The sequence below is a fragment of the Crotalus tigris genome, unplaced genomic scaffold (genome assembly GCF_016545835.1).
Source record: "Crotalus tigris isolate CLP2741 ecotype Arizona unplaced genomic scaffold, ASM1654583v1 scf7180000018585.330925593:3314079, whole genome shotgun sequence".
Lineage (NCBI taxonomy): Eukaryota > Metazoa > Chordata > Lepidosauria > Squamata > Viperidae > Crotalus > Crotalus tigris.
The window spans coordinates 3,248,855-3,260,096 of NW_024097088.1; the positions used below are offsets into that span (position 1 = coordinate 3,248,855).

Sequence of the window (11,242 nt, forward strand, 5' to 3'; positions counted from 1 at the left end):
TCCTGGGCAGCCACTTCTTTACCTGGGCTTCAGGCCAGCTCCTCTTGGAAAGGTGAAGAGGGACAAAAGACGTGCTTAACTTAAGCTGGGCCTGCTGGGAGGTGGGGAATGGCCTTGCAACTGAGTCTGCCCTTGGGGTCTTCTGCAGTCAAGACAGGGAAGAAGAGGCAGCCTCAGCTCTCCCCTCCTTTGCAACTGAGAAAGAAGAGGCAAAGGATTGGGAGGGGGCTTTCTGGCGACACCTGGATGTGCTGGGACCTCGCTGGCCAGGATAAACTGAGTTTCCAGAGCCTTTTTTCTTTATGGGGCTGCCGATTTGCTGCTTCTTTTCCTGTTCGTCATTGGCATGATGGGGGGGGAGCAAGCAAGGGAACATGTAGCTCTACATCTGAGCAGGAGCAACAGCTGGAGGCAAACCAGGGAGCTTCTGCCAAGGGCCTTGTGTTTTTGGCTGGCAGCTGAACCTCAGGCAGAGGGGACCCTCCCAGCCCACCCCTCCCTTTGGTGATCTTGAGTGGTGGAGCAGCTGCTGCCCTTTTCTGGGCTGCCCCCTTTGCAGCCCTCGCTACTAAAGATAGCTGAGCCTTCTGGTCTTGTAGCCGCCCAGGCTCCATCCCAGACTCCGCAATGGCCTTGCTGTGCTACAGGAAAGGCTGCGGGCAGAGCTTTGACCCAGAGAGGAACAGCCAGGGTAGGTGGGCAGGGAGGGCGGTGGGCACAAGAGCGATTGCAGCAGAGGAGCTGCAGCTGGATGAAGGGCCTTGCTGGTCCACATCTGTGTGCTGGCTGGGATGCTCAGCACACCCCTTTCTCCTGACCTGTGCCTGCCAGGCAGTCCCACTGGTGCTGATGTTCTGAAAGTGGGGGGCTTGCACCAAATCCCCATGCGGGGCCTTTATAAGGGGGAGGGGCTGCAGCCTTGGCCGGTGGGTGCCACATTCTAGGAGCTGCAGCTCCATACATTGGGAGGAGGGCACAGTGTGGCTTCCATCCCCCCCCCCGCCACCTTTGAGCTGGGAACTGATCAGGAGTGCCAGTTTAACTTTGGGCTGCCTGAAATCACAGTCTTGGAGAACTTGCAGGTCTTCCATTCCCAGAACAGTCTGGAAATGGAACAGGATGGAAGGATGGGGGTGCAGATCAAGCTGGTTGCTGGAAGAAAACCCTCTTTTCCTCCCTCCCTCTCTCAGATGCCTGCCTCTACCACCAGGGCTTTCCCATCTTCCATGATGCCTTGAAGGTGAGTGGGTCTTACTGGACAGGGCAGGTGGGGGAGCTCAACCGCATTTCCCTGCAGTCAGCCACGGGTGGAACTGCAGCAATGGGGCAGGGAGTGTCCAGGAGAAGAAGGGCCATTGTACAGGTTGACATCCCCATCGAGTGGAGGTCTGCTGCTTTGTCCCCCTCCCTCCATGTCAAGGCACCTGTTCTGCCCTTATTGCTCTTTGGATGGGGGCCATGCCCACCCACCCCCAAGCAGGAAGCAGTGTATAGATAGGAGGAACGCAACACCTCTGGTACTGGCGCTGTTCCTCCCCATCAGCAAGCGGGGGAATGGCCTGCTTGGGGGTGCTGGGCTTGGAGGAGGGGGCACTTACTCCTGGTTGTTCTTCCAGGGCTGGTCTTGCTGCAAGAAACGGACGACCGACTTCTCTGAATTCCTCTCCATAAAGGTAGATGATGCTTACAAACCATAGGGTGCGAGTGCCCATTTCCCCATCAGCATATTTATCCCGTGGATTGATGGACAAGGCCGGCACAGCTTATGACCCTCTTAGCTTTTGCTGCACAGTTGACTTTTTTAGCTATTCTTTTTCCAGTGGCCTTTTCCCAAACATCACAACCTTACACATCTGGAAAAGGTTGGTGGGGGTTGGTGGGGAAGGAGGGAGTGACAGCAGGGCATGGCAGAAGGGTCCCGTTGCCATCCAAGCTCAGGGCTGAGCTAGAGGTCCGCAGTTCAGTGTCTCAGTTGCAGACTGCACCCTCAATGTGAGAAAAAGGCCTGTCTCGCAAGGCCGGCAGACCAGACGGGCCTGTGAAATAACTAAGAACCGTTTCTCTCTTTCCAAAGGGCTGCACGAAAGGCTACCACAGCCACGAGAAGCCTCCAGAGCCAGAGGAGGCCTCCGCCAAGCACAAGCCCTGCACTGAAGACCTTGTTCTGGAGTCAAAGTCTGCTGAGGTGCTGCAGCGGGAGAGGCCCAGGTGAGGAAGGGCTTGATAAGGACCCTCCCGGAGGTCCTAAGCCTGATGGTGCTGACAGCTTTGGACTGGGGATGGGAAGCAGCAGAGATCTCCCTTGAGTTTTACAGGTATACTTCCTCTGCACGAGGAGGTTCCATTTATCTGCTTTCCTTCCCAACCCCATCAGTGAATTGTGCACCAAAGGAAGGACGCGGTCCGTGAGGCGGGAGTGGCAGAAGAACAGGAGTTACACCCCTTTTGTCCAAATTTAATGTAAATCGGCTCCTCCGTGCATACATTCTGCCCTCTCCTTTGGCCCCCAGTTCTGATGAGCCCAAGCAGCCGCTGCTGGTGAAGGTGGCCCAGGCACTGCAACAAGTCCTGGAGAAGCTGGACTCATCCACGGCCGCGCAACCTGCCCCGCACGGCTTGGCCAGCCCTGGTGGGAAACACGATGAGGCTTGCTGGGGGAAAGATGAAGCCAGAACGAAGGGGGGGAGCTGAGCGGCTAAGTGGCTGCTCTGTTCCCAGTTGACCGGGGATGGGGGGGGAGTACAAGCACCACAGGTGGCCCCACTGTGCCTCTGTGAGGCCGTGGGAGGCTGTGTGGAGAGCCAGTTGAGAATGCTGGAAGCTGCAGCCCTCTAAACCTCGCTTGGGGAAGATCCCGAGCCTCTGGCCAGTTGATAAGAGGCTATGGGGCAGGGCAGGATCCCTTGCAAGCAGATGTGGTTGGCCTTGGGGGCAGCTGCAGTGCTGTGCTCCAGCAGACCTGCAAGGCCCCAAATTGCTGTTTTCTGGCTTTCTCTTAGGGGACAGCTCAGAGGTGAGCACCGGCACGGCCTGCAAAAACACCGGCTGCCAGGCGGTGAGTTGCCTTTGGGGCTACTCGGCTTCTAACATCCCCCCTTGGACCCAATGAATGGCCCAGCCTTGGCTGGTCGGAAAAGAGCCTGCCTCCCCAGTGCAGGGTAGCATTGGCCAAGAAGAGAGGGAGGGAAGCACTGGGCCGAAAGAGCTGGTTGCCCCTGGCGGCTCCAGAGCGGGCTCTTCCTGACCACTTGGCTGACCCTTCCTGTCTCCTGCCCGGCTCCTCTTTCAGGTTTTCCAGGGAGAGGAGAGCAAGAGGGAGACCTGCCTGCTTCACCCAGGGGTGCCCGTCTTCCACGAGGGGTAAGCATCACGGGCATCTCGGATGCCCTTCTTCCTCAAAGTCCCTGCCTTCAGCTGTGATGCCTACAGTGGGGGATGGTCTGCCGTGGGACCCGGCATCTTCCACTCCCCTCCTGCCCACCACACACTGGCCCGTCTGGGGCCTGCTGAGTCACCCAAGCCAGGTGCCTCCAGCTGTGCTCCCCTCTCTAAGACTCCCAGGGGGCAGAAGACAGACATCTGCAGTTCCTGTCCTCTTCATCAAGTGGATGCTTCACCCGCTTGTGGTGAGCCATCTGTAACTGGGGGGGGGGGATTCCTATCCTAACTACCGAAATAAATATCCGCCCAAGCTCTCTGCTTGTCTCACGCCTCCATCTGTGATCCATCCAGCATGAAATACTGGAGCTGTTGCAGGATCAAAACCACGGATTTTGCCGCATTCTTGGAGCAGAAGGGCTGCAGCAGAGGGAAGCACACCTGGGTGACGGGGCAGGTGAGGGTCTTCGGCCCAACCCCTGCCCTGTCCGGGGCTTGGTCTGCAGCTGAAGGGAAGCCAGAGGCCAGCCCTGCCTGGACAGCAAGGGACTGGACCAGCCTTGCTGGTTGTGGCTACCTGCAAAGTATGTGCTTTAAAGCGGGGGGGGGAGCTTCTTGCCAACAAAGCTCTTTCAGATCCCAGAAAAACAGCTTCCGCTTTCTCACGGGGAGCCACCTCAGCATCATCTGCCCTCTCCCCGCCCGCCCCAAGCACAACCTTCTAGCAACGAGATCTCCTTGGGGAAGAGGAGGAGGCCTCCCTTAGAAAAAGAGGAGGGAGAAAAGGGATGCCCTTGAACGGGAACCCGTCCTGCAACTTAGAAGGAGGGAAATGGGCTGACGCTTCCCATCCCGTTCGGGGTCCCTGGGGAGGTTTTCTGTCTGTTGGGGGACCTGCAAGGCTGCAGTCCGGAAGGCCAGTCCTCGGAATTGGGGTTCCCTGCGTAAGAGGGGGCAGGAATGTTGACCAGCTATTTTTCTATGGCTACCACAGGAGGACAAGAAGCTGGTCTCTTGTCGACAGGATTGGCACCAGACCAGCAGCCAAGTGGTGGTGACCCTCTATGCCAGGACCCCCCTGCCCCACCTCAGCTCCATCAAGGCCAACCGCACTGTGGTAAGGAAGAAGGGCTGCTGGCGGGTGGGGTGGGAGGGCTGGGGCACAGCTGCTTCTCAGAGGCGGCCTGCTGAACGCTGCAACCAACCCCATCTTCCAGGGCAGGGCGGAGGTGCTGCGGCAGGACTTGGGACTGAGGAGGCTTCCTCTTTTCTTGCAGCTAGACATCCGGGTAGCCTTTGAGAGAGACAAGATTTTCCAGGCCCAGCTAGATCTCTGGGGGGTATGTTTGACTCGCTTGCCTGGCTTTCTTCTTTTGGGCCACCTTGGAAGAAAGATCTGCCTGGACTCCAAATGGTCTCTTCTTTCCAGAACTACCAATGAAAAGGCTGGGGGAGGGAGGTGGCCCCCGTTTGTGTGGCTTCAGGACATCTTCCCACCCTTATAGTGCCAGGACAGCCGCTGCAGACATTGGGGGGCTGCCCGATCCTGCTGGTCCTCCTGCTGGCTCTCTCCTTCCAGGTCATCAATGTGGAGAAGAGCTTTGCCAGTCTGTTGCCTTCCAAGGTGGAAATTGCCCTGAAGAAAGCGAGCCCCATTACCTGGGCTGGGCTCGAGCAGCCGCAGAGCCGAGTGGAGGCCTGTCAGCCACCGCCCCAGGAGGAGGCCACAAAAGGCAGTTCTCCAGAAGCCCCCTTGGATGAGTCAGATGACAGCCTGGGCTGGTCCGAGGATGAGGGCTGAGGGGGCAGCCCAGCAGGGGCAGGCAGGCAGCTGAGCCAGGCTGAGGAACAGGAGGGGGCCGGGCTGGCTCTGGGGCTCAGGTGGAGAGCACCACCACGGAGCCTAGGGACACCTCCCACCATCGACAGTTTCACCCCTGCGGGAGGATCCTCTTGGCCCTGTCTTATCTTGAAATAAAAGCAACTTCTTTAAGTGGGAGTAAGTCAGAGCCCTCTGGCCAGTGTGCCTGTGCATGATTGGTGTGTGTGTGTGTGTGTGTGTGTGTGTGTGTGTGTGTGTGTGTGTGTAAGGACGTGTATACTGTGCAGACCCTCCCTTCTTTGCAAGAGCTTTGTGCAGCCATGCTCTTGATCAGATTTCTTCCCAGTACAAACTGGTGATGAATGGGACCGCAGCCAGCCATGAGCTGCCCTGCCGTGTGCTAGCCCTCCTCCAAGCTCAGCCGCAAAAGCTGCTGGTCTCCATGTGTGCAGGTATGCCAAGCAAGGTGTCCAAGGCCACAGTCCGGGAGACCGGCATTAACCCACAGTAGTAAAAAAACAGAATAATTCTGGTAGCAACTTTTCAGGCATAAAGCCTCCTGAAAGATGCCCTGCTTTCCAACAAGAGAAGGAAGAGGCTCAGCTGGAAATCAGCACAGTTCCTCCTCTTTGTGGGAACTGATCACCAGCTGCTTGGGTACCACTTGTGTTGCCTAGAAACCCAGCCTCAGAGACTGCCACGATCGCCTCAGGCAACAGGGCCGCAGTTTGGGCTACTTTCCAGGCTCCTGTGCAGAAGCTGCCTCCGTGATTTAGCCCGTGCCGCCCCAGAGAGCGCTCCTTGTGCAAGGAACCTGCCCGGGCACCCCAGGGGAGGGGGGCGCAGCTCTCCCGGCCGTCAGGAAGCACAAACCCGGCCGAGTGCCGGGAATGCTGCTTGCAGAGCCAGGATGAGGGCGAGGAGTGTGGCTCTGTCACTGGGCAACGGCACAGAGCGGAGCTGCAGGCTCCTGGCGGCTACCGGGAAGAGTCATTTTCTTGGCAACGTTTCCTTCAATCCGCCGATGCCCCAAATTCACCCCGGGGCAGCTTTTCTCCCTCGCCAGAGGCAAATGCAGCATCACGCGGATGCAGAGCAAGGCAGTCGGGGGGGGGGGCGAAGCACTGGGCGGCTAGGGGGACCGGCCCAAACGAAGCAGGGCGCTCCCTCCTCCGCGGCCACCTGCAGGCGGAGCGCGCGAGCCCAGGGACCGCCCTCGAGCCTGGAAGTAGTCCCTTCGCGGCCGCCGTAGACGGACTACGCTTCCCAGTAGGCCCGGGCGGGCCGTGCCATTGGCCTTTCCCCCCCGATGGGGCGGGGTGTGAGGCCGCATGCGTAATGCGTGGGCCGGGCGCGGGGGCGCGGTTTTCCGCAGCCGCTTCCAGCTCGACTTTGACCGGCGGCGGCGGTGGCGGTGGCTGCGCGGGGACCCGCCCGGGGGGCAGCAAGGGAGGCGTGAGCGGCGCGGAGGTGAGCCCGGCCCGGGACCCAGATTGCCCGCCATGTTCGGGCACGGCCCTTCGCCAGCAGCCGCCGCCTCTTCCGGGCCCGCGGCGGCTTTCAGGGAGGCGGCCGGCCGGAGGGCGGGGCTCGGCCTCCGGGTCGCTTGGGACGACGGGCCCCTTTGCTTGGGGCGCCTGCCTGCCTGCCTGGACCACAAGCCCCATCGTCCGCAGCGGGTGGAGTCGGCCTCGGCCCGGCCAAGCCGCTCGGGTGCCGCCACCGGCGAGGTCGGGCGCGGCGCCGCTTGGGGACTGAGCGGCCCTGAGCCTCCGCGACAGCCCCGTCCACGGACAGGGGGGCGTCTCTAGCCTCGGGGCGCCACGGCTCCCTCCCCGGGAGGAGAAGGACGGCCCTTCCTGCGGGGCTGCCTGTGCCGAAACCCCGCGGGCGGAAGCCGTTTCCCACCGGCTGAAGTTGTGCGGAGGGGCCGGCAGCTGCCGGGCGAGGCGAAGAAGGGAGGAGGGGGAGAATTGCCCATGGGCAGCGGCGAGTCTGGAGCCCGGGAGGTCCGCCGGCCGCCGCCTTTAGGACAGCCGCATAACCTCGTTTGCTTTGTGGCTTAGCGCGCCACTTGAACCAGGCTGCTCCGTGTGTAAGCCATGGTTTCCTGCTTAATGTAGGTGTGGACTAAGCTACTATGCCTTATTCCTTAAACCGTGGTTAGCGGGACTCACGGGTGAACAGGATCCCAGGGAGATTTTCTCCCCCCTTGGGAAGGGGATAGAGATGGAAAAATTAGCACCCAGGGAAGGATTTGGAACTCGGGTTGCAAAGGGACATTTGAGTTTTTTTTCTTGCGGTCTTTTCCGGCTATCTCACTGCCCTGTTGGGCGGTCCTGGCTCTTTTGGGACAGGTGATCTTCTAGGCTGGTTTTGTGCCTGCGAGAAACAGTCATTTGAGAACTAAGTAGCACCTCCTGAAGAAAAGTCTGACAAGCCATTGCTTGTTTGAGCTAGTTTGGCAATCTTGGAAGTGCAAAATGGTTGGATTCACGTTGTGAGGGAGGATTAAGCTGTCCGTTTGTCTAATTGTTACAGGGACCTTTTTGTTTCTACTTCAAAAACCCTTCTGAGCAGCCTGATCTGCTTTCTTTCCGACTTCTCCTGTGGCCTCAGCAAGGTGGATTTTCTGTCCACAAGCCCAGTTCCTATTGCACATGACTTTTTGTGCTGTTTCTTTGTTTATTAGCAGGAGGCCTCCGGTGGTAGTGCCAAACAGGATGGTTCTGAGCTCCCACCATCCATGCTCTAAAGTCTAAAGTTTTTTTTGCCTCCGGCTGCTGGAACAAGTCCCAGTTCATGCTGGGGCAGCAAACTTTTGAAGACAGTAAAGTAAAAAGCTTTCAAGACAAGTTGTCTCTGCGCCTCTTGGAAGAGATCTGCCATGCTTCTCTCTAGTTGTGTAGGCCCAGTCAATATTCTTCTTGGCAGGGTGGGAAGAGAGATTTGTCTCTCTGGTGCCCCTGCAAATATACTCTTTCTGATGGGGATGCTGCTCACGGGAAACATGTGAACCCACTTGTTTCTCCTGCCCCATAGCAAAGAAGCTGCCCAGCCCCAATGACCCTTTCTGGTCGCCTGTATTTTAAAGTCTCCAGGTTGCTCTTTGTTCACAAAAGTTTTCCATACGTGAATTAGAGAATAGAATAACTTTATTGTCATTTTAAATGTACACTAATCAGCATACATTAAAATGAAATTTCATTGCATTCAGCTCTCAAAGGTTAACCACCTCCAATACACAGGCAATAATTGCCTTCCCTCTAATTTGAATCTCTGTTTGCACAGGGCTCTTCCAAGCCAAAGAATGCAGACGATAAAGTGTGCGGTGGTGGGAGATGGCGCTGTGGGAAAGACCTGCCTCCTCATCAGCTACACCACCAATGCCTTCCCGGAGGAATACATCCCCACGGTGTTTGATAACTACAGCGCTCAGATGACGGTGGACGGGAGGATGGTCAGCCTTAACCTCTGGGACACGGCCGGACAAGAGGAATATGACCGTCTGCGGACCCTCTCCTACCCGCAGACCAATGTCTTTGTGATTTGCTTTTCCATCTGCAGCCCCTCCTCTTATGCCAATGTGCGACACAAATGGCACCCTGAGGTCTCCCACCATTGTCCCAATGTGCCAATTCTTCTGGTGGGCACCAAAAGGGACTTGCGGAATAATGCAGAAGCCGTGAAAAAGCTGAAGGAGCAAAGCCTGAGTCCTACCACCCCCCAGCAGGGCACTTCGCTAGCCAAACAAATTGGGGCAGTTAAATACTTGGAGTGTTCAGCATTGAACCAGGAAGGGGTAAGGGAAGTATTTGCAGAAGCCGTGCGTGCCGTTCTCTATCCGGTAACAAAGAAGAACTCCAAGAAGTGCCTGCTGTTGTAGTCAGCAAGATGAGGGCAGCGCAGACTGAAAGCGTGGGGTGTTTGCAGTCCATCTCCTTAACTAATGGCCTCTTGCACTAATGGCTTTAAAGAGAACTTTCTTTCAGCAAGTCCTCCTGCAATCCAGCTGCCACTTTGAGCCAACAGAAATGAACATATTGGCTCTAGCCTTAAGGATCAGCTTCCAGGTGAACTCTCCGTGTCCCTACTTTACTCTCCACCTCTTCTGTGGAGGAGCTTTAGGCTATGGAATGCCTTCAAAGCCAAGGGTTTCTCTGCTGAACCAGGAGAGTCCTTTGGAAGGCGACCATCATCTGCTTTGCTTTCACATCAGTGTTGCTTTCTCTCCAATCTCATGTAGGGCAGGGCTGTGCCTTTCCAGTAGCAGTAGACTGTCAGAGTTTTCAAAAGCACCATACAAATTTTAAAATCTCTCCTTTATTGCAGGCAGGCATGCCAACAAGCCTTGCAAACTGAGGGAGGAGCAACCCCTGGGGGATCTTTATGAAATCATAATCAGGCTAGCTTCTTTGTGGAACACCTCTGATATCTGGCAGTTATTTGGCTTTCAAGGTTTGGAAAACTGAGCTATATAAAAATCTTCTGATTCCCACTTTGCGCCCTTCCCTCTCTCCTATCTCCTCCCCCCCGCACACACATCAGGCCTAGGTTAACTGTACTCTGTGCTGGCTGACATCAGGCACTCTGATGGTTTTTCTGGACTGGCATTTTTCCTGGCTTAAATGCCACGATTACCCTTCAGCCTTGCCAGTGAGTCTTGGGGTGAGAAATTGCCTGCTATGCAGGATAGAGTCTTGGGTTTTTTTTCTGCCATCAAACCTTTTAAAAGCTGTGCTGCTTCAAAGCAGCCTTTTTGTGTGTCTTCTGTTCCCCTTTCTCTCTTGCAGATAAAACTCAATAATTACTTTTAAACTTTCAGGCGTGAGTACTATTAAGCTGATGCACTGATTTAGTAGAAGCTGAAATCTTTCTAGGCCATTGGCCCCCATAGAGATGCATATGAGTAAGGTCTAACATTGCCTGAAATACTAACTTTGCCTTCTTTAGAATGAATTTTGCAAATTTTCTTTTAGAAACACAAATCTCTATTAAGTATCCTGCAATTTGTTTCCTTTTGCAACAGTAAAAAACTCTTATGTCCAATCTTTAGCTGATTAAGGAAAGCCTGATGCTCAACAGCATCTTTTTGGATAAAATGCTTTGAGCAACCTCTCCAGCATGCTCCTTAGAAAGAATGTTGAGATGCAGTGCTCTGTTCCCAGCCCCTTCCAAATAATTGTGTTCTGCATTCTGGCTGTGATCCTGATCTGCAATAGTGACCAGGAAATTTTGCCTGAATGTGGAATTGTGATATTGGGAACTGTCCTCTTTGCATGGATGCTGATGTTACAGCGAGATTGGTGGAGCAAATCCTGTGTAATTCTCATCCTCGGCATACAAATCTCACTAGAGTGCTGTAACATTGGCCATGCTGTGGTCCCCCTTTGCCCCAGCTGAGATTCTTGGCCGGGGTATTTGGCCTACATCTGACCATCCTCAGGGTATGTTGCGGTAACAAACTGTTTCCAACCAGGTTGTGATGTGAACAAGAACTTGGTCTCACTGGCACTGCCAAATGTCTCCTGAATGCCTTCCTGATGTTCCATGCTTCCTCCTGCCTGAGCTTGATGATGTGGGACTGGACTCTCCCTGGGGAAAGAGGCTTCTCCAGGCGGAGCTGGGGTGGTTTGAGTGACGGTTGAGGTTCAAAGAGCAGACAGACTCATCATGTGGTACTTCAATATACACTGGCAACTGATTTTATAGTTTGAAGTACATTTGTACGGCAACTAACAGTTATTTTTAAATTATGCTGAATGAAATTGTAATAAAGCAGTTTCCTGATTCTTTTGCTGTTGTTCCTTATTAGGGGAGGGAGGGGGATGAGGAGGGGGGCTCCTTCACGCAATCCTTCTGTAGCCCCAGGCTCTGGCTGGACCCCCAACCATGACTCTCAGCTTCTGGGTTCTGCATGCTTGCCTGGGACCATGGGGCAGCCGTGCTAGAAGAGAGGGATCGCATCACCCCCCCCCCATTGAGTCCAGTCTGGGATGTGTCTCATATTCAAGTGAAGCCCTAGTGGATGATTGCTTGAAT

At 55.6% G+C, this 11,242-nt stretch overlaps 2 protein-coding genes across 6 annotated transcripts; both read left to right on the forward strand.

Moving 5' to 3' along the window:
- Nucleotides 1-535: 535 nt before the first annotated feature.
- On the forward strand, nucleotides 536-5,377 carry ITGB1BP2 (integrin subunit beta 1 binding protein 2). 4 transcript variants are annotated; one of them, XM_039354872.1, is made up of 12 exons: nucleotides 536-691; nucleotides 1,191-1,240; nucleotides 1,617-1,673; nucleotides 2,075-2,208; nucleotides 2,511-2,629; nucleotides 3,000-3,055; nucleotides 3,290-3,360; nucleotides 3,554-3,626; nucleotides 3,733-3,835; nucleotides 4,373-4,495; nucleotides 4,596-4,718; nucleotides 4,958-5,099. In XM_039354872.1, the coding sequence occupies exons 1-11, from the start codon at nucleotides 628-630 to the stop codon at nucleotides 4,676-4,678; spliced, it is 933 nt and encodes a 310-aa protein (XP_039210806.1). In that variant the 5' UTR covers nucleotides 536-627; the 3' UTR covers nucleotides 4,679-4,718; nucleotides 4,958-5,099. The 4 variants fall into 4 exon arrangements, with proteins under 4 accessions (XP_039210806.1, XP_039210807.1, XP_039210804.1 ...); XM_039354873.1 differs by having other exon boundaries at nucleotides 537-691; nucleotides 4,656-4,718; XM_039354870.1 differs by lacking the exon at nucleotides 3,554-3,626 and having other exon boundaries at nucleotides 537-691; nucleotides 4,958-5,377.
- Nucleotides 5,378-6,512: 1,135 nt separating this feature from the next.
- On the forward strand, nucleotides 6,513-10,993 carry LOC120313216 (rho-related GTP-binding protein RhoG-like). Of its 2 annotated transcripts, none has more exons than XM_039354881.1 (2): nucleotides 6,513-6,670; nucleotides 8,492-10,993. In XM_039354881.1, the coding sequence occupies exon 2, from the start codon at nucleotides 8,511-8,513 to the stop codon at nucleotides 9,084-9,086; it is 576 nt and encodes a 191-aa protein (XP_039210815.1). In that variant the 5' UTR covers nucleotides 6,513-6,670; nucleotides 8,492-8,510; the 3' UTR covers nucleotides 9,087-10,993. The 2 variants fall into 2 exon arrangements, with proteins under 2 accessions (XP_039210815.1, XP_039210814.1); XM_039354880.1 differs by lacking the exon at nucleotides 6,513-6,670 and adding an exon at nucleotides 6,753-7,319.
- The last annotated feature ends 249 nt before the right edge of the window (nucleotides 10,994-11,242 follow it).

Excerpts from the sequence above, each read along its gene's own strand:
- ITGB1BP2 (XM_039354870.1), top strand. The coding sequence starts at position 628 with ATGGCCTTGCTGTGCTACAGGAAAGGCTGCGGGCAGAGCTTTGACCCA. Across the intron at positions 1,241-1,616 it reads TCTTCCATGATGCCTTGAAG|GGCTGGTCTTGCTGCAAGAA; the intron begins GTGAGTGGGTCT and ends TTGTTCTTCCAG. Across the intron at positions 1,674-2,074 it reads CTGAATTCCTCTCCATAAAG|GGCTGCACGAAAGGCTACCA; the intron begins GTAGATGATGCT and ends CTCTTTCCAAAG.